The 20898-nt window shown below is 50.5% G+C and overlaps 1 protein-coding gene across 3 annotated transcripts; it reads left to right on the top strand.

Moving 5' to 3' along the window:
- The first annotated feature begins 959 nt into the window (after window positions 1-959).
- On the top strand, window positions 960-20362 carry LOC130202000 (SLIT and NTRK-like protein 3). Of its 3 annotated transcripts, none has more exons than XM_056427255.1 (8): window positions 960-1071; window positions 2121-2292; window positions 6593-6896; window positions 7256-7507; window positions 7644-7759; window positions 7907-8824; window positions 12611-12830; window positions 19088-20362. In XM_056427255.1, the coding sequence occupies exons 3-8, from the start codon at window positions 6672-6674 to the stop codon at window positions 20120-20122; spliced, it is 2766 nt and encodes a 921-aa protein (XP_056283230.1). In that variant the 5' UTR covers window positions 960-1071; window positions 2121-2292; window positions 6593-6671; the 3' UTR covers window positions 20123-20362. The 3 variants fall into 3 exon arrangements, with proteins under 3 accessions (XP_056283230.1, XP_056283231.1, XP_056283232.1); XM_056427256.1 differs by lacking the exon at window positions 960-1071 and adding an exon at window positions 3300-3636 and having other exon boundaries at window positions 1920-2292; XM_056427257.1 differs by lacking the exons at window positions 960-1071; window positions 2121-2292 and having other exon boundaries at window positions 6048-6896.
- Window positions 20363-20898: the final 536 nt, after the last annotated feature.

Below are 20898 nucleotides of genomic sequence, written 5' to 3'. Positions count from 1 at the left end.
TCTATACACATGTTGATAGATCTAAAGGCATGTTGATGAGTCTATGTTGATGGTCTGAATACCCTCAGTCTGATTCAAATGAACAGAAATGTTTTTGTGTGTCATCGATTCTCTGACTTTGCAGCCTGACCCTGAAAAAATGAAAATATACTGAGTGGATTCTCACAAGTATCCCGTCTCTTGATCAATGTGTCCCGAGCAAAGTCCTTCCACCCTGTTGCAAGGCGGTAAGAACCTCCTTTAAAGTGCCTTGGCGTGCCTCAGCGTCACGTGGGGAGCTCTCCTGACAGAACGGCGTGTACATGCATGGCCATCGATTGGTCGGAGCTCCTGCAAATCACCAACCTCCCCCTGATACCGCATGCACGCACGAATGGCCTTTTCCTGGTCGGAAACATTGTATTAGCAACGTGAGCCAATCACAACCCCCCCCATTTTGCTTCTGTGGCCCTCTCTGACTACCGAGCCCATTACTGAAGTTGGGATTGGACACCCCGGGGCCTGCAGAAGCAATGTAGAGCGCAGCCAGCCGGATCGTTGTAGGTATTATTGGATGTTTGTCCCCTCCGCCAGCTTCCATGGAGACGCAGCAGAGTCTTTACCTTGAGATTCCACGGGGCCGAAGGTTCCCACAGCAACCCACTTCACTTCTCATTAAAACGGGAGATTTGATTAATTAGCTCAACTGCGTGTGTGTGTATATTTGTGTGTTTGTGTGAGTGTGTGTATGTGTGTGAGTGTGTGAGTGTTGCATGGCTCTCCGTATGTGGTCTGCGTGTGTGGGAGTCGGCATGTTCTCGTGAGTCACGGTGTATCTCGTGTGTGTGTGTAGTTATGTTAAATGAGGAGGGGGTGTTATACGCACGTGTGTATGTGTGTGTGTGTGTGTGTGTGTTTGAGCCTCTGGGTAATCCTGTGAATCACTCCTGTGTTTGCAGCATGCGTGCGCCTGGGTCCGTGTGTGTGTGTCCGTGTGTGTCCGTGTATGTCCGTGTGTGTCCGTGTGTGTGTGTGTGTGTCTCCCAGGAGGCTTGTCCTTGCCTTGCAGTACTTTCTGTGTGTGACTCAGAGGTGAGTCCTCTGTAGCTGCCCTTTACTTTAATCTGGAGCTAATGACAGAAGCACCTATGCGTCCCTCTCTCATTGCATTCCTCTCTCATTGCCTCCCTCTCTCATTGCATTCCTCTCTCATTGCATTCCTCTCTCATTGCGTTCCTCTCTCATTGCATTCCTCTCTCATTGCATCCCTCTCTCATTGCATTCCTCTCTCATTGCGTCCCTCTCTCATTGCATTCCTCTCTCATTGCATTCCTCTCTCATTGCATCCCTCTCTCATTGCATTCCTCTCTCATTGCATCCCTCTCTCATTGCATCCCTCTCTCATTGCATTCCTCTCTCATTGCATGCCACAAAGAATCCCCAAAACACGCTTTGAGGATCTTTTCTGACCCGGTGATCTGCACGGGAGAGGAATAAACCACGTTCCTCTAGTCGAGGGTCTGCTCGTGTATACTCAAGTCAAGTGTGTGTGTGTGTGTGTGTGTGTGCGTGTGTGCGTGCACAATCGTGCATGCGAGGCGGTCCCGGTGGAGATCTCGGGAACAAGAGCATAATTGGAGAGCTGCAAAACAAAAAAAAGCAACCTGACCATTTCCCAGAAATGTGTCCAAAGTGGAAAAAGAAGAAGAAGAAGAAGAAGAAGAAGGGAGGAGGAGGAGGGGGGACAAAGGGGAAGAAATCAAAGAGAGAACGTCCTGTACAACCATGTTGACTCATGAGAATCAAAGAGGGAAGAGAGAGAAGAACTCTGAGTATGATCTGACAGAAATAATACAGATGAGAGAGAGAGAGAGAAGAGAGAAAGAGAGAGAGAGAGAGAGAGAGAGAGAGAGAGAGAGAGAGAAAGCGGAGGAGGAAGAAAGGAGGAAGTGGCTGAAGGGAACCAGCATGCATTGCAGCTCTGGACACAGACAGTCGCTCTAGGCCAGTATAAATAGATCCCCTACTTTAGAGGCGCCGTCAACCCCCCCCCCCCCCCCGCCCTGCAGGTACATCCGATGGGGGCCGATTACCACCCCCTCCTCCTCTAAACTCATCCTGCGTTTGTTTTCTTAATTTAGGGTTCACCGGCAGCCCGATGCAGGCACGCGGGGAGGAGACAGCTCGTCACGGGCCATCTGGGAGAAGGAGACACGCCGGAGGCCCCGGGACCCCCCACCCCTCTCCACCAATCACAGAGCTCCAAAACAACCGCGTTATCTACATCCTGTATCCAACAACCACAGGCTCCACGTGCGTACACGCGCCTGGCACCGGCCAGGCCTGTTTCCATCGCACGTGCGCATTAAGTATCCTTGTGGTTTGTGTTGGGGGGGGGGGGGGGGGCGTGTCGGGCCTAATGCACCTGAGAGCCCGGGAATCTATAACCATTATCTACATGCCGACATTACCGGAACCGGCTCCGTTACTGTTTCAGAGATGGAATCTCCGCGGGGAGAGCTCTCCCCCCCCCCCCCCCGCTCACAGGGAGAGGAGTGTGCGTGTGTGTGTGTGTGTGTGTGTGTGTGAGTGTGAGTGTGTGTGTGCGCGCCTCTACATCTCCTCAAGGTGATTCACCTTTATTGCGCAAATCAATGTGAAATTGAAGCGACCCTGAGCTCCACTGAGGAGGAGACATGTTGTTACTACATCTCTATAGCCGCGAAGAGCTCACTGATAGTGGAACGCTTGTTTTCAACACCGTGGCACCGCGGTGATGGAGGGGTGCACCGGGGACCCCTCCACCCCCCCACCCCCCCCGCACACACACGGCCATACCTGCCAAGAGTCTGCAGCTATTGATAGAGCATGCAGCCACATACCCGGACGTGGTTAGCCGGAGTAGGGGGGGGGGGCGCTTCAGTCTCCGCGCCATCTGTTGCGCCATCGCGCCTCCGTTTGGCACGTCGGGTGTTTTGGTGTTAATCGTCCCATAAATAAAAAAGTCACCGACTGATGCCCGTGCGCGCTCACTCTCTCGTGCGCGTGAGCGTACGTGTTTGAGTGTGCGCGAAGAAGCCAGCTGACACGAGTCGCCATGGTAACGCACACACCGGGTTTCACGAAAACACGTTGGTGCTATAAGGGCGAGAGGGAGAGAGAGAGAGAGAGAGAGGGTGTGAGAGAGAGAGAGGGAGAGAGAGGGTGTGAGAGAGATAGAGAGGGTGAGAGAGAGATAGGGAGAGAGAGAGAGGGATGAATAAACGAATGAGATTGAAACGTTTATTTAATTTATTTATTTTAATATATTTTGTTACCAGGGCGCGCGGCCTGTGAGGAGAAAGTGGACTCTTGTTGTGTCTCCTGTGAAGAGGAGGAAGAGGAGGAAGTGGACCAGAGGAACCGAGCCGTGCGAGCGCCTCACGCCTCATAACAAACTATTGCGCGCCGCCTTATTGCATGATTAATTCCAGCCTCATCTGCTCCCCCCCCCCCCCGCCCCCACCTCTCTCTCTTCTATGAATTACCCGGTTGTGTCCGCGGTGGGGGGGGGCTCCTACATTTCGAGAGGCTCCCGTCCCGTGCCCTGGTGCAGCAGCTTCGCCCGCGCGCGCTGCCCGGCGGAGAAGAGGACCTGCATCCCAAAAGACTACCGGGGTTTCTTCTTCTTCTTCTTTTCTCCTTCTTCTTCTTCCTTCTCTCTCTCCCTCTCTCCCCCCCCTCTCTCTCTCTCGGTTTTCTTGTGTTATCCTCCACCTCATTGCAGTCTTATCACGTCCCCCCCTCCCTCCCCCTCCCTCTCTCCATCCCTCCCTCCCTTCCCATCCGCCTGAGCCGCTACAGGAGAGGGAGAGAGAGGGAGGAAGGGAGGGAGGGAGGGAGAGAGAGAGAGAGATAGAGATATAGATAGAGAGGGAGAGAGAAGAGCGGCTGGATGTGAGGACATGTCGACAGTCAGCCTCTGAAGTGTTCCCTCGGTCGTTCTCTGATTCTTTGGCCGGTCTGAGTGAGTATTTTTCCCGCATCTGCGCTCTGCTGTGCGCGGCCGTGAGGACCGGAGAGAGAGAGAGAGAGAGAGAGAGAGAGAGAATGGGGAATGTGATGCGTTCCTGTGCCATGTCATCGCCCCGGTGCAGATGTCTTCACGTGGTTCTGTTTTAATTCTGCAGAAATGTTACACTGCGCGTGCACGTGATGTTTCAGGTTTCAGGGGCTAATTGATTCTCCTGCATGGGCTGGATGTGTTTGTGTGTGTGTGTGTGTGTGTGGGGGGGGGGGGGGTAGACAAAGCCCCCATATACATGTGATCTGTGCTGCTGCTGCTTGTCTGATATGTGCCGCGGGGGGGGGGGGGGGGGATCGGGGCGTGCACGCGCACCGACGGACACGGAGAGGACGGAAAAGGTAGAGACACTGTGACGTGAATATAATGGAGAGGAAATAAAGAGAGAGGTGACCGTCATCTCTATTGTGTCAGGAGGAGGAGAGGAGAAAGAAGAGGAGAGAGAGGAGAGAGGATAAGAGGAGGGAGGAGAGAGGAGATATGAGGGGGGAGAGGAGAGAAGGGGAAAAGGAGAGAGGAGAGAGGGGAGAGGAAAGAGGGGAGAGGAGATAAGGGGAAAAGGAGAGAGGAGAGTAGAGAGGAGAGGAGAGAGAACGAGGGGAGAGGAGAGGAGAGAGGATGAGAGGAGAGAGGAGAAAGGAGAGGAGAAAGGAGAGAGGAGAGAAGAGAGGAGAGAGGAGAAAGGAGAGGAGCGAGAAGGAGCTAGGAGAGAGGAGAAAGGAGAGGAGAAAGGAGGAGAGAGGAGAGGAGAGAAGAGAGAGGATGAGAGGAGAGAGGAGAAAGGAGAGGAGAAAGGAGGAGAGAGGAGAGAAGAGAGGAGAGAGGAGAAAGGAGGAGAGAGGAGAGGAGAGAGAGAGGAGAGAGGAGAGGAGAGAGGACTCCAGACAGAGGGAAGGAAGCCACACCTGTGTCAGGTTTTAATCAGATGGACAAAGTTATGAATGGTGCTGTCACACACACACACACACACACACACACACACACACACACACACACACACACACACACACACACACACACACACACACACACACACACACACACACACACACACACACACACACACACACACACACACACACACACACAGGTCCTGCTCCAGCGGGTGCAGGTCCGAGGGGCGGGACTTGTGACATCCTGAGTGGCACCAGCATCCTAACTTCTTCCCTCTTCCGCAATCCTCTCTCCTCCTCTTCCTCCTCCTCCTTATCCTCCTCATCATCCTCATTCTCCTCATCCTTCTCTCCTCCTCATCCTCTTATTTGCCTCTTTGCACCTGCACTTTGCCCATTACTCTTCTTTTATTTGTCTGCCTCTCCTCTTCCTCCTCCTCCTCTCACTTCCACCTCTCCTCGTCATCATCGTCATCATCATCCCTGTGATTGCTCTTTCTCTCTCGGGCGGTGATGTTTTCTGCCTTCTTGTCTAACCCCGCTGATGCTAGATTATTGCTATATGATTACAGTTACACACACACACACACACACACACACACACACACACACACACACATCATTTCACATTTCATGTCGCGTGCAGCATAGATCTCTTCGAGGCTCCAGAGGACTCACGACTCAGCTGTATTCTATTGTTGTTGTTTTATTAGTTTCTGTTGTTATGGCATACTCTTTTTCATCCTCATCCTCCTCTTCCTCCTCCTCCTCTTCCTCCTTCACATCATACCCTTTGAACATTTTTAAGAGTTTCTGATTGTGTGTTCTCACCACATGATGATGATAATGATGATGACACATTGGCCTGATTATCAATATCCTCTGATTATATGACCATGAAGACTTATTATTATTATTATTATTACATTATTACATTATGATATTATTACATAATTACATAATTATATTATTATATAATTATATTATTACATTATTATATCATTACATTATTATTTTATTATATTATTTCTGACATTATTATATTATTATATTATTACATTATTATATCATTACATTATTATTTTATTACATTATTACATTATTATTTTATTACATTATTACATGATTATATTATTATATTATTAGTCTCTGCATGTTACATTAAAACATTACACTCGTGGCATTTTAGCATCTAAGAGGACGGATGAATATATTTTATCGTAACCTCTCCCTTCACCACACACACACACACACACACACACACACTTGACCATAGAAAACAGCCCCTCTATTCCAGCTGAACTTTCCCCATTTTCAATGTCAGCATTTTTATTTCAAAAAGCCGAGAGATGTTCAGCTCGTTGTTTATTTTATTATTATTTAAATCACATTCCCTGCAGAACCTCTTCATCCTGAGTCTCCCACATGTTCACGGTGCTGACGTCAGTACCCGCCGCGGCCTGCGGGCGGCCTGTGTCATCGATCATGTGATCACCGTGTGTTCACCGGCTGCTCCTCATACGTGATGCTCCTCAACCTGAATCATCCTGAGACGACTGCTGCCGCCTCATTGGCTGGTTGCCCTCTTTAATGGTGTGTTTGGGGTGTGTGTGTGTGTGTGTGTGTGTGCATGTACTGTACGTGCCTCTGCACGCAGTGCGGTGAAGGGCCGATGCCGGGCCGTCGCCCCAGGCTGCTGAGCTGAGAGGAGCAGGAGGAGGAGGAGGAGCAGGAGGATGCAGTGGGTCACTCTCACGGTGGCCCTGGGGTGTGTGTGTCTGTGCCGGGCGGCGCGCACCCCCCCCACCCCGACCCCCCCCACCGCCTCCACGCACACCCCTCTCGCCGACGACTCCGAGGAGGAGGCGGACGAGCCCTGCTTCGAGCCGTGCACGTGTGAGGTCAAAGAGGGCGTGCTGCACGTGCACTGTGATGGGCGGAGCTTCACCAATGCCAGCCAGGTACACGGAACACATATAGGTTCTTAAAGGGTTCTCTAAGAGGCTTGGTGGTTCTACGAAGAACCATCACCTACTGGAGAACCATGTTGAAGGTTCTTTGAGAACCTTTACAGGTTCTTTGAAGAACTCTTTAAGAAAATGGTTCTTTAAAGAACCCTGGTTTGAAAGGTTCTTTGAGGAACTCTTTAATGACATGGTTCTTTAAAGAACCCTGGTTTGAAAGGTTCTTTGAGGCACCAGATATGGATCCATCATTGATCTGGTTTTTAACGTATCTCTAACATCCGGTCCCCAGCGCGTCTCTCTTAAACTTGTGGTAATCAATGAGATCGCTGATCAGCCCTCCGATCGTCCCTCAGGTGTCTCAGTCGTGGGTCCGCCCTTTCAAACTCAACCTTCAGAGGAACTCTCTGAGGCGTCTCTATAGCAACGGGTTCCAGCACCTTGGCAACGCCGTGTCGATAAACCTGGGCAACAATGCGCTGCAGGACATCAGGTTGGGGGCCTTCCACGGGCTGGCCAAGCTGAGGCGCCTCTACCTCCACGAGAACAAGCTGGAGGTCTTCAGGAACGACACCTTCGCCGGCCTGGAGGCCCTGGAGTACCTCCAGGTAGACAAGATGGCGGTAACGACACCATCAGGGGTCACAGACACCTCAATATGACAACAGAGGTAGTCGATGGCGAGCAGGAGGCTGGAGGGAAGGAACCTTTTTAAAGATCTCCCCCCCCCCCCCCCCCCTGCAGGCCGACTACAACGTGATCAAGCGGATCGACAGCGGCGCCCTGAGGTTCCTCTACAAGCTGCGGGTTCTCATCCTCAACGACAACCTGATCCCCGTCCTGCCCGCCCACCTGTTCAGGTCGCCACAAAGCCTTTCTAGAGTTATGCATGCATGAACAGGTAGAAACTCTCCATGAGAGACTCATCAGCACATGGAGAACCTTTATGTCCAAGCACTCTCACGTTATCCTTCCATCTAAAGCTGACCCCCCCCCCCCCCCTCCAGGTCTGTGTCTCTGACTCATCTGGACCTGCGGGGGAACCGCCTGAAGAGCCTGACGTACGCCGGCACCCTGGAGTACGTGGGCCGCTCCCTGATGGAGCTGCAGCTGGAGGAGAACCCCTGGAACTGCGGCTGCGAGGCGGTGCAGCTCCGGCGGTGGCTGGGTCAGATCCCCTACACGGCCGTGGTCGGGGACGTCACCTGCGAGTACCCCTTCCATCTGCACGGCAAGGACCTGAGGGAGATCTCCCGCAAGGAGCTGTGCCCCAACCTGCCGGATAAAGAGCTGCAGGCGGAGGGCGGTCCGCCGGCGGGATCGCTGCCTCAACACGTGCCGGCCAACTCCAAACCCAACGCCCACCCGGGGCGAGCCCGGCCCACGAAGCCCTCCTCCATGGTCCACGGCTCCCGCCAGAACACCCACGCCGCCTCCTCCACGTCTTCGTCCTCCTCCTCGTCCTCGGCCGAACGCAAAGACAGGGAGAGGCAGCCGAGGCCGACGAAGAGGCCCCGGCCCACCAGGGTCTCGCCCAACCAGAACGGCCAGATCGTGGCCGGCTACCAGACGCGACCCCCGATCCCCATCATCTGCCCCGTGGGCTGCACCTGCAGCCTGCACATCACGGACCTGGGCCTGACCGTCAACTGCAAGGAGAACGGCTTCCAGAACGCGTCCCAGCTGGCGCCGCGGCCCCTCAACGGCCGCAAGCTGTACCTGAGCGGGAACCTTATCCAGAGGGTCTACCACACGGACTTCTGGAACTTCTCCAGCCTGGACCTGCTGCACCTGGGGAACAACCGCATCTCGTACCTGCAGGAGGGGGCCTTCACGGGCCTGGCCAACCTGAGGAGCCTCTACCTGAACGGGAACAACCTGGAGAGGCTCAGCCCGCACATGTTCCTGGGCCTGCACAATCTCAGGTACATATATATATTTATATATATATCTCAGTGGCGGGCCGTGCATTTTCTACCTAGGCCTTCAATGCCGTCTTACTGCGGCTGAACAACCTAATGTAAGATATTAGTTCACCAGTGTTCCGGGGCTTTTATTGTGAAGGAGCACATGAAGCGCAACACCTACAAATACATACCCGCAGAGTGCAGATACATAAACACACGCATGACGGGATGCTGCGTCATTAACGGACAACGCTTGCAGTCCACACCACCGTAATAAACACCATGACAAGAACACATGTACAAGAACCAGCCACATTTATAACTAAACAATCAGACAGAACGTGGCACTAAAACGCCTCACACTCAATATAACCAGAAACAACCATATAATAAAAACAACAGAGACAACAGAACACAACGCTACTACAGAACACAACAAGCAGCTCACTCACCAACTCCCTTCAAGTTAAAGTCCAACCACCTCTCTTTGCCAACACGCAACTCAATGAAGTTAGCTAGCTGTGGTGCGGCCGTAGGTTATAATATCTGTCTTTTCCTGAAACGTCCTCCTTGAGAAAGTCTTCGAGATTAAATCCGCTACCAAGCCCGCTTCTCCTCCGTCCGCCATTAATTAAATGTAAAAGCAAAAAACTTAAACTGTGGTGACTTCTTACCAGTTTCTTACCAGTTTTTCCTCTTCATTGAACGACATGCGGGCCAACTAACCAATCACAGCGCAGGTTACTCTGACGTACTTTCCTGGGCTTCCAGAAGGCCAAAGGACTTCAAAAAATATACCCAGTATGTCAAACTAGCGATATGATTGGTTGAAGATTATGTCAATCACCGATAAGGTCTCCATGTACTTCAAGCAGGCTGTGCTTGTCTTGGCCTGAGAGGAGCTGCTCTTCTTCCATAGAGACTGTGGAGCTGACATCTGATTGGATAAAAGCTCCCGTTGAGATAAATTAGACTGGAAGCAGCGCTGCCGGATGGAAGCACAGCAGCAGAGGAAGACAATAGTGCAATAAGAAAATACAAATGAAGAAAATAATTTTGTACATATATATTTTTAATTATAAAATAGCTTTAACTTTGTAATTATGTTTAGGCCTTCAGAGAAGGCTTAGAAGGTCCTGACGGCCCGCAACTGATATATATATATATACTTATACATTCAAGCATGTCACACTTAAAAATGGCTTTTTTGGGGTATTTAGACATTTATTTGAACGTATGTGTGGAAATTAATTTCCCCGTAATAAATGGCGCGGCGCCGAGCGGAACACTGTGATGATACCTTTGTGCCGCGATGTGATTGAAATGAAAAGGTGCAGCGTTCTCTTCAGGAGTGCCAGTTGTTAGTCACGCCTGATGACATGCTTCACTTGAGTGTGAGCGCTGCAGAGCCACAACAGGGATAAAGCCTTTCATTTGTTGAGGGTCTTAAACAGACGTGTTTATAATAAAGCACCTGGGAGCTTATTTTTAGGTAGAAGAGCTTCAGAATGATGCACACAATATATATATATATATTTATATATATATATATAAATATATATATAAAAATATATATCTCTCTATATATATATTTATATATATATAAATTAGGGCTGTGAAACGATTAAAATTTTTAATCGGGTTAATCACAGGTTTTTGTGGATTAATCATGATTAATCACATATTACCGATATTCTCGGTATATTTTGTGAGAACATAGAGATTTATGACAAAAGACGGATATATACATTTATACATTCTTCTATACAATGGTGCTGCAACTCAGCAGTTATTTAGCAGTTTTCTTCCATATGGAACATTAATACATCTTCATCCTAAACAGAATGTTTAACCCTCCTGTTACCTTTCGGGTCAATTTGACCCCATTCAATGTTTAATGTCGGTGTTCTTTGGGGTCAATTTAACCCCAGGCTGTTTTTCACTGTGTCAAACATATAAGAAATATCAACTTTTTTATTTATTTAAAGGGCTATTTAGGTAGTCAACAAACAAACATAAAGTACCTCACACTTAAACTTGGGAAGCAATATTAATTCTAATAATTTTCTGGAGGTTTTAATTGCTGGGGTCAAATTGACCCTGAGGGTAAAATATGTTAGTAAATGTAAAGGTAACAGGAGGGTTAAACAGAACATTTTTCTCTTGTTTGTCAACCATTAACTCCACCATGATACAGTCTAAAGGCCTCTAGTCTTCCTCTAGCAGCTGCTGAGGCAAACTGACTGTGTGGGTTTTCTTCATGAACTGGGCCATGATGAAAGGGACGGCGGGGACACCGCTGCAAAGCTGAAACCTCACCGGCCCGGGACACGGACAGGTGGACAGATTGACAAGTGACTTTTTTTTGACTCGGTCCCGATGCGCGCGCACGGAGCTCTGTGATCGATAAGTGTTAACGCAACGCGAAGAGACAGAAATGACATGCTGCTGTGGAGATACGATCAACAACAGACGTTTAGTTTAATAAAAGAACAAAGACGTGCTATAGAGAACATGTCAGGGGGCGGGCCAATCTTTTTAATGTCATGCGATCTACCAACACTACGCCGCGATCGACTGGCAGGTCGCGATCGACGTGTTGAGACCCTGATCTACAGGAAGTAAAAGTCGTAACAAGGTTTCCGTAGGTGAACCTGCGGAAGGATCATTACCGATGAACAGACCGTCTGCATGAGAGCGGACAGAGTTCAGATTGAAGTGGTGTATTGGAAACTCATTTTGCAAGTGACTTTTTTTTCGTCCCGACGACCAACAACAGACGGATTGGAAGCTCATTCTGCGCATGCGTTAAATGCGTAAAAAAACAACAACTAGTTAAACCTGTAATTGAATTAACTGAGTTAACGCGTTATTTTTCACAGCACTAATATAAATATATATATATATATATATATTTACATAGAGTGAATAGCTACAGATTGTATTGATCCGTGGAGACAATAGATCAACCTTCGTCCTCAGTGAGAGCTTCTGGTGTTCTTCAGCTCCTCTGTCTCTATATTTCAACGCTAAGGGTTCCAGAACATCCTCGGTTCCCCATTCATGTGACTATGAATCAATAACAAAGGTCCTCTGGGGCGGTGGGGAAAGGTCTCCCTCTTAGCCTCTCTTAGCCTTCGACAGAGACCGGCAAGTCATTAAAACCAGATTATGGACCACTAGGAACCGGCTCCATCGAGCTTCAGGCTTCATGATGTATCTCCCTGAGCAGGCCTCCGGTGTCCCACTAGATCAGACGCGACTACAACAATAACACTATTTAATCTGACACCCATCAGCTAATCATCTGTGTAAAGAGCAATTAAATCACATTCCTGTGATGACCTCCTGACATCATCATGATTTACTTTGTTATTTTGGCACAAGAGATGTACATTATACTTTAAAAAGAACAATTCAACCTGTGACAGTGTGTACTCTGATCCACGGAAGAACAGTGTGAGGTTATTAAATTTTCCACATCTGATGTTCTACATCCTCCTGTAGCACCTCAGTGCTCGCCATGCACGCAGAACCATGAAGGAACCGAAAATGATTCTTCAAAGTGATATCACAAAAAAAAGGTTTATGGTTCCTAAATAACCTTTTAAACCAGGGTTTTCTAAAGAACCATGTCTTTAAAGAGTTCTTCAAAGAACCTATAAAGGGATCTCAAAGAACCTTTAGAATGGTTCTCCAGTAGGTGAAGGTTCTACGTAGAACCACAGGGCCTTTTAAAGAACCATTTAGAACCTTTATTCGTACACAGAAACCCTGACTCCGCCCCCTCCTCCCCCTCTTCAGGTACCTCTACTTTGAGTACAACGAGATCCACCAGGTGGACCCCGGGACCTTGGACTCCATGCCGTCCCTCCAGCTGCTGTTCCTCAACGCCAATCTGCTGCGCTCGCTCCCCCCCGGCGTGTTCTCCGGAGTCCACCTGGCTCGACTCAACCTGAGGAACAACCACCTGCTGCAGCTGCCCATGGAGGGCGTGCTGGAGCACCTCACGGGGCTGGTGCAGGTAAGGGGGCGGGGCCTGGGGGAGGGGCGTCATCACAGTAATCACACAGCTCATCGCCCCCTGTGGAGCAGCTCAACATAACGATGACATCATCACACTCAGTGTGTTTATTTCATGTCAGATGAGAGAGATTAAAGATAAGGAATAGATCTTCAAGGTCACGACCCCATCACCTCAGGCTCTCCATGATCCGCGTGGCCTCCGTCACCTCTGCACCGCCTGCTGTCAGGTTTCGGAGCTCCGGCTGCGCTTCAGGTTTCTGTTTGGAGAAAATTGCAATTGGCTGTATTTGTAGAAGTGGATTTAATAAATAAGATAAATAAACTGAAGGAAGATGAAAAGAAACAACTCACGTTATTCTTTTTTAGCTCAGTTATATAATTAACATCTTCTTTGTAAAGAGGCGGCGGCGGCGCAGTGGTTAGCAGGAAATGACTCTCAATCAAGAAGATCGGCGGTTCGATTCCCCACGCTCACGGCCCTGGAAAAAGACACTCAGCCCTGAATGCCTCAGAGCGTCGGCAAAATGTCATTTAAACTACAGCATTTGCTGGCGGCCCCAACACACACACACACACGAGGTATTACATTTATTCTTCGTCCCTCCTCCTCCTCCTCCTCCTCCTCACTCCGGCACGTTTAGTGAGGGCTTTCCTCCGACAGTCGGAGTGGAGCGAGCTGCACGGCGGATCAGCCTGAACGTCAGCGTGAATTTCACGAAGAAGAAGAAGAAGAAGAAGAGTGGGCGCGGAGGCAGCGTGTCGAACACTCTGGTGTCACTAGGGCATTAGAGCGTTCTTCAAATAACAAGTGCATTGTGTAACATCACAACATCAAGCAACAGAGTCTGTGCCAGAATGTATATACAGGACTGTCTCAGAAAATTAGAATATTGTGATAAAGTTCTTTATTTTCTGTAATGCAATTAAAAAAACAAAAATGTCATGCATTCTGGATTCATTACAAATCAACTGAAATATTGCAAGCCTTTTATTCTTTTAATATTGCTGATTATGGCTTACAGCTTAAGAAAACTCTAAAATCCTATCTCATAACATTTGAATATTTCCTCAGACCAAGTAAAAAAAAGATTTATAACAGCAAAACAAAATCAAACATTTGAAAATGTGTTTCCAGGTGTTTCGAGTTAATTAGACGATTCAAGTGATTTGTTTAATACCCTACTAGTATACTTTTTCATGATATTCTAATATTTAGAGATAGGATATTTGAGTTTTCTTAAGCTGTAAGCCATAATCAGCAATATTAAAAGAATAAAAGGTTTGCAATATTTCAGTTGATTTGTAATGAATCCAGAATGCATGACATTTTTGTTTTTTTAATTGCATTACAGAAAATAAAGAACTTTATCACAATATTCTAATTTTCTGAGACAGTCCTGTATATATACATATATATATATATATATATACATATAAAAAGCATATGTCATGGTGCCGCTCCTCTCTGCCAACTGCAGTTATATAAACTCTCCCAGAGACATTTCACCTTTTCCTGATGTTATAAATAGAAAAAACATTCAAGCCGAGAAAATATTGATGGAACAACATGGAACTCTCTCGAGGCCCAACGGCCGCCGCCTGAACACTCACACAGATTTATCTTTAGGGGGTTGACTGATCTGTTTTAATTTGAGGCTCTTGCAGCAGCATCCGGTTATTAGAAAGGTAACAACGTGTTTAAAGTTGCAGGCTGACCCAGACTTCCCTCTCACCCGCAACACCTTCCAGCTCATTCTGGGGGATCCTGAGGCGTTCAGGGCAGCTGGGAGATATAATCCCTCCAGCGGGTCCTGGGTCTTCCCCGGGGTCTCCTCCCATTGGATGTGCCTGGAAAACCTCTAAAGGGTCCTGAACCACCTCAGCTGACTCCTTTAGACACAAAGGAGTAGCGGCTCGACTCCTGATGTCCAAGCTCCTTACTCTATCTCTAAGGCTGAGCCTATAGAGAAACCTCATCTCCTTACTCTATCTCTAAGGCTGATCCCTACAGAGGAACCTCATCTCCTTACTCTATCTCTAAGGCTGAGCCTATAGAGGAACCTCATCTCCTTACTCTATCTCTAAGGCTGAGCCTATAGAGAAACCTCATCTCCTTACTCTATCTCTAAGGCTGAGCCTATAGAGAAACCTCATCTCCTTACTCTATCTCTAAGGCTGTTCCCTACAGAGGAAACTCATCTCCTTACTCTATCTCTAAGGCTGAGCCTATAGAGAAACCTCATCTCCTTACTCTATCTCTAAGGCTGAGCCTATAGAGAAACCTCATCTCCTTACTCTATCTCTAAGGCTGTTCCCTACAGAGGAAACTCATCTCCTTACTCTATCTCTAAGGCTGAGCCTATAGAGAAACCTCATCTCCTTACTCTATCTCTAAGGCTGAGCCTATAGAGGAACCTCATCTCCTTACACTATCTCTAAGGCTGAGCCTATAGAGGAACCTCATCTCCTTACTCTATCTCTAAGGCTGCGCCTATAGAGAAACCTCATCTCCTTACTCTATCTCTAAGGCTGAGCCTATAGAGGAACCTCGTCTCCTTACTCTATCTCTAAGGCTGAGCCTATAGAGGAACCTCATCTCCTTACTCTATCTCTAAGGCTGAGCCTATAGAGGAACCTCATCTCCTTACTCTATCTCTAAGGCTGAACCCTATAGAGGAACCTCATCTCCTTACTCTATCTCTAAGGCTGATCCCTACAGAGGAAACTCATCTCCTTACTCTATCTCTAAGGCTGAGCCCTACAGAGGAAACTCATCTCCTTACTCTATCTCTAAAGCTGAGTCTAATAGAGGAACCTCATCTCCTTACTCTATCTCTAAGGCTGTTCCCTACAGAGGAAACTCATCTCCTTACTCTATCTCTAAGGCTGAGTCTTATAGAGGAAACTCATCTCCTTACTCTATCTCTAAGGCTGAGCCCTATAGAGGAACCTCATCCCCTTACTCTATCTCTAAGCCTGATCCCTACAGAGGAACCTCATCTCCTTACTCTATCTCTAAGGCTGAGTCTTATAGAGGAAACTCATCTCCTTACTCTATCTCTAAGGCTGAGTCTTATAGAGGAAACTCATCTCCTTACTCTATCTCTAAGGCTGAGCCCCATAGAGGAACCTCATCCCCTTACTCTATCTCTAAGGCTGATCCCTACAGAGGAACCTCATCTCCTTACTCTATCTCTAAGGCTGATCCCTACAGAGGAAACTCATCTCCTTACTCTATCTCTAAGGCTGATCCCTACAGAGGAACCTCATCCCCTTACTCTATCTCTAAGGCTGAGTCCTATAGAGGAAACTCATCTCCTTACTTTATCTCTAAGGCTGATCCCTAAAGAGGAAACTCATCTCCTTACGCTATCTCTAAGGCTGAGTCCTATAGAGGAAACTCATCTCCTTACTCTATCTCTAAGGCTGATCCCTAAAGAGGAAACTCATCTCCTTACTCTATCTCTAAGGCTGATCCCTACAGAGGAAACTCATCTCCTTACGCTATCTCTAAGGCTGAGCCCGGCCACCCTACGAAGGAAACTCATTTTGGCCGCTTGTATTCGTGACCTCGTTCTTTTGGTCCAGAGCTCGTGACCAATCGGTGAGTCTGAACGTAGACCGACCAGTAGAGGCTTTCCCTTCCTGAGCCGTGGACGGTTTATCAGAACCTATAGAGGCCAACTGAAGGTCCTCCATGTCCTCCCCGAACTCCTCCATGTCTCAGTTTTAGCATCCGTGACCACTGCAGCTGCTTCAGGAGAAGGCCTCCCTCAGCTTCACAGCTCCCCTCACCCCGGTGTCCACCACCGGGTTCTCGGACATGATGACCTTTGACCTCAGCTCCTATCGGCCACCATAGAGTCTTTGAACAGGGTCCACTCTGACTCCATGTCCACAACCTCCCTCTGGATGTGTGAGAGGTTCATCTGGAGGAGGGAGTTGAAGACCTCCTGGACCGGGTCCTCCACCAGACGGTCCCACTCCACGTTTGGGCTTCGAGGTCGTTCTAGCCGACTCCATCTGACCCACTCAGCACCCCAGATCACATGATACCATCACTAAGTTCATCACTGATCTCCGGCCTTAGGTGTTCTGTTACCAGGTCCACGTATGAGCCCCCTAGTGGCGGAGCATGGTGTTGGTTCTGGACAAGCCGTGGCTAGCACAGAAGTCCAGTACCAGAACACCTGGGAAACTCCAGAACCTGGGTTCACGCGGTCGGTACCACGTGGGTTCACGCGGTCGGTACCACGTGGGTTCATGGGTCGGTACCACTTGGGTTCACGCGGTCGGTACCACGTGGGTTCATGAGGTCGGTACCACTTGGGTTCACGGGTCGGTACCACGTGGGTTCACAGGGTTGGTACCACGTGGGTTCACAAGGTCGGTACCACGTGGGTTCATGGGTCGGTACCACTTGGGTTCACGCGGTCGGTACCACGTGGGTTCACGAGGTCGGTACCACTTGGGTTCACGGGTCGGTACCACGTGGGTTCACGGGTCGCCTTGTGTATCTTTTACCAAAATCTCCGTCCTGATCTCCACGTCTAATACGTCATACTCAGTGAGCGTTAGAGTTTCTACTATTGGATCTAATATTCAGGCCCAGCGGCCGGAGGGGGGACAGGGGGAGGGACAGGAGGAGGGACAGGAGGGGGGACAGGAGGGGGACAGGAGGGGGACAGGAGGAGGACAGGAGGGGGGACAGGAGGAGGGACAGGAGGGGGGACAGGAGGAGGGACAGGAGGGGGACAGGAGGGGACAGGAGGGACAGGAGGGGACAGGAGGAGGGTCAGGGGGACAGGAGGACAGGAGGAGGGGGAAAGGAGGAGGAGAGGAGGGGGACAGGAGGAGGGGACAGGAGGGGCACAGGAGGAGGACAGGAGGAGGAGAGGAGGGGGACAGGAGGATAGGGAGGACAGGAGGATAGGGAGGACAGGAGGAGACAGGAGGAGGGACAGGAGGGGGAGGGACAGGAGGGACAGGAGGAGGACAGGAGGAGGGACAGGAGGGGGACAGGAGGGACAGGAGGGGGACAGGAGGAGGGACAGGAGGAGGGACAGGAGGGAGCAGGAGGAGGGACAGGAGGAGGGACAGGAGGAGGGACAGGAGGAGGGACAGGAGACAGGAGGAGGGAGCAGGAGGAGGGACAGGAGGGGACAGGAGGAGGGACAGGAGGGACAGGAGGGACAGGAGGAGGGACAGGAGGAGGACAGGAGGAGGGACAGGAGGGACAGGAGGAGGACAGGAGGGGACAGGAGGAGGGACAGGAGGAGGGACAAGAGGGGACAGGAGGACAGGAGGGACAGGAGGAGGACAGGAGGGGGGACAGGAGGAGGGACAGGAGGAGGGACAGGGGGGGACAGGAGGAGGACAGGAGGAGGGACAGGAGGGGGACAGGAGGAGGGACAGGAGGAGGGACAGGAGGAGGGACAGGAGGAGGGACAGGAGGGGGACAGGAGGAGAGGAGGGGGGACAGGAGGGGGGACATCTCTGAACGCTATGAACATTGATTCAGTTCTAAGACTCGGTGGCTCGTGCGGTAATGGAGGGAATTATAACCACGAATGTCCTCAACAGATTCTATTAAAATATTAGCCGATGCAGTACCTCCTCCTCTTCTTCTCCTCTTCTCCTCCTCCTCTTCTCCTCCTCATCTTCTCCTCTTCGTCCTGGACGATCACCGTCAGCACCCAGCAGCTCAGCATGTACCAGCTTTATTTGATTGTCTGTAGGGGAGAATAATTTATATTGATATATTTCTTTCAATATTCTGATATTTATTCACACAGTTGAGTGTTGAACTTTTTTTTTATCCTCTTGAGTTTAATGTGTCATTGAGTTATTCTGGTTTTAAGGGGAAATGCAAGTTGATGTGACTCGGCCATACATGATCTAATCTGCTCCGTATTACTTGTATGTCATAAAATACTGACCCTGAAGACATTCATATGATCATTTTGAATTGTAGTCATAGCGCCACCGAGTGGCCAAAGCAAATCAGCCTAAAATGCATCGGGTAAAACGCCTGCATGGCGGACCTGCGTTTTCGGCTGAGGGGGCCGGCGTCCGGCCAGCACCCCGACGTGCGAAGGAGGAACGAGGACCCGCACATCGCTGTTTGCAGCTTTCATGTGTTTTTCTGTTTGCAATTTACAAAATGATTTATGATTGCGCAACACTGGGCCGACGGTAACTAGTGGTCTGTCACCCGATGACAGAGCGCCGTGTGTGTGTGTGTGTGTTTTCCAGGTGGACCTGCAGCAGAACCCGTGGGAGTGTACCTGCGCGGCGGCGCCGCTGAAGCGCTGGCTGCAGGGCCTGAGCGCGGTGGTGGTGGTGGGGGAGGTGGTCTGCCACGCGCCGGGCCCCACCAGCCGGATGGACCTGCGCTCCCTCTCCATGGAGCTGCTGTGCCCCGAGCTGGAGGAGGAGCAGGAGGAGGCGGCCACCTCCACGGCCGCCGCCGCTGCCACGGCCTCTGCCACCGCCGTGTCGCTCAGCTACCCCGGCGTCTCTGGCCCCGCCCCCCCACCCCCGCCGGGGAGGGACTCCATCCCCCTCTCGGTGCTCGTGCTCAGCCTCCTGGTGCTGTTCGTGTCGGCGTTCTTCGCGGCGGCGGCGCTCATCGCCTACGCCGTGAGGAGGCGGGACAAGCTGCCGTTCCGCCGCCAGGGCGAGGTGGACCTGGCGGGCATCCAGATGGAGTGCGGCATCTTCGCCGAGCAGACGCACCACCACCACCAGCAACACCACCACCACCACGGCCTCCCAGAGACGCCGCCCCCCCCGCCGGCCCAACACAGGCACGTGTACGAAACCATCTCGCCCCCGAAAGGTCATGACCCAGCCGCGGCCCCGCCCCCGCCGCACATGTGCAGCAACCCGATCTACAAAGAGGACGCCGCCGCAGAGAGGGCGTGGTCTCTGGACGCGTGCTCGGCGGCCATCAGCACCGTGGCGGGGGCGTTGGGCCCGCTGCCCGGCCTCCGCCGCGGGGACGCCATTCTGTGCCCGACGGTGATCGACAGCCAGGGCCCCACCCCCACGGTGGAGCTGGTGGACTGCCTCTTCAGGCTCCCGGCGCCAGAGTTCAGGGACCTGCCGGACAGGTACGCCAGGCCGCCGCCCCAATACCCTCACCCGCAGGACGGCGAGCGGGACGCTGGGCCCAACGGCGGCAGCGGCGACGGCGTGCAGAGCGAGCAGGTGGCGGGGGAGCAGAGAGCCAGACTGAGGACCACACCGGACTACATGGAGGTGCTGGACCGATCTTACCAGTTTTAACACTCCCCTCTTCCTCTTCCTCCTCCTCCTCCTCCTCCTCCTCCTTGGTGATGAATCACCCGGTAACGATGATCCCCGTGAGCCTGTGGGGGAACCGGACTCCACTACCCCTCATGTTTATTCTGGATAACGAGCTGAGGTCATGTTTTTTCGTGGTGTATTTTTTCTTCTCCCACTACGAGGATCAGCTGGTCCCAGATCTGCCTGGAGGCATGAAACCTCAACTGCAGCCCGCCCCCCCCCCCCACACACACACATTTTTTTCTTCTTCTTCTTCTTCTCTCTCTCTTTAGAGGGCTTCGGTGTTCATATTTTCTCTTTTTGAGTCATAACCTGCGGCGGCCAGCGGGGGCGTGGAGATGAGGGGATGAGATAATAAACGAGTGGAAACAATGAAGTGCCTTAGCAGTGAGCAGCCAGCAGGGGGCCAGTGCTTATTTTTCTATGAATACAGATCTATTTATCTAAAAAACAAAGATGGACGACTGAGGGACTGGGAGCCAATCGGAGCCGCCGAATATAAATTTCCTGGACGAGCCAAAAAATAATAACAACAACAATAATAATAATAATATACATAATAGTGGAGTCTGTTTGTATGAAGTTAATTTACATTTTGCTTATCCAGTGTTATCCGGTGTTTTTTCCACAGGGCTAGATGAGGGGGGGGGGGGGCTGCAGTTGAGTTTTTTTTTAAGCCAAACAGACAGAAGGAGGTGGGGCTTAGGAGGCTGTGGATGTCCTCATGAAGCAGAAGTGATGGAGTCACGGAGGTA

This window comes from Pseudoliparis swirei, chromosome 11 (genome assembly GCF_029220125.1).
Source record: "Pseudoliparis swirei isolate HS2019 ecotype Mariana Trench chromosome 11, NWPU_hadal_v1, whole genome shotgun sequence".
NCBI classification, from domain to species: Eukaryota; Metazoa; Chordata; class Actinopteri; order Perciformes; family Liparidae; genus Pseudoliparis; species Pseudoliparis swirei.
Note: the sequence above shows the minus strand (reverse complement) of the source record. Positions and strands in the feature narration are given on the sequence as shown.

What these genes read in the sequence shown, in the direction of transcription:
- LOC130202000 (XM_056427255.1), top strand. Translation starts at nt 6,672, where the DNA reads ATGCAGTGGGTCACTCTCACGGTGGCCCTGGGGTGTGTGTGTCTGTGC. An exon ending in CTGCCCGCCCACCTGTTCAG is followed by an intron (nt 7,760 to 7,906) that starts GTCGCCACAAAG and finishes CCCCCCCTCCAG; the next exon opens with GTCTGTGTCTCTGACTCATC. An exon ending in CTGGGCCTGCACAATCTCAG is followed by an intron (nt 8,825 to 12,610) that starts GTACATATATAT and finishes CCCCCTCTTCAG; the next exon opens with GTACCTCTACTTTGAGTACA.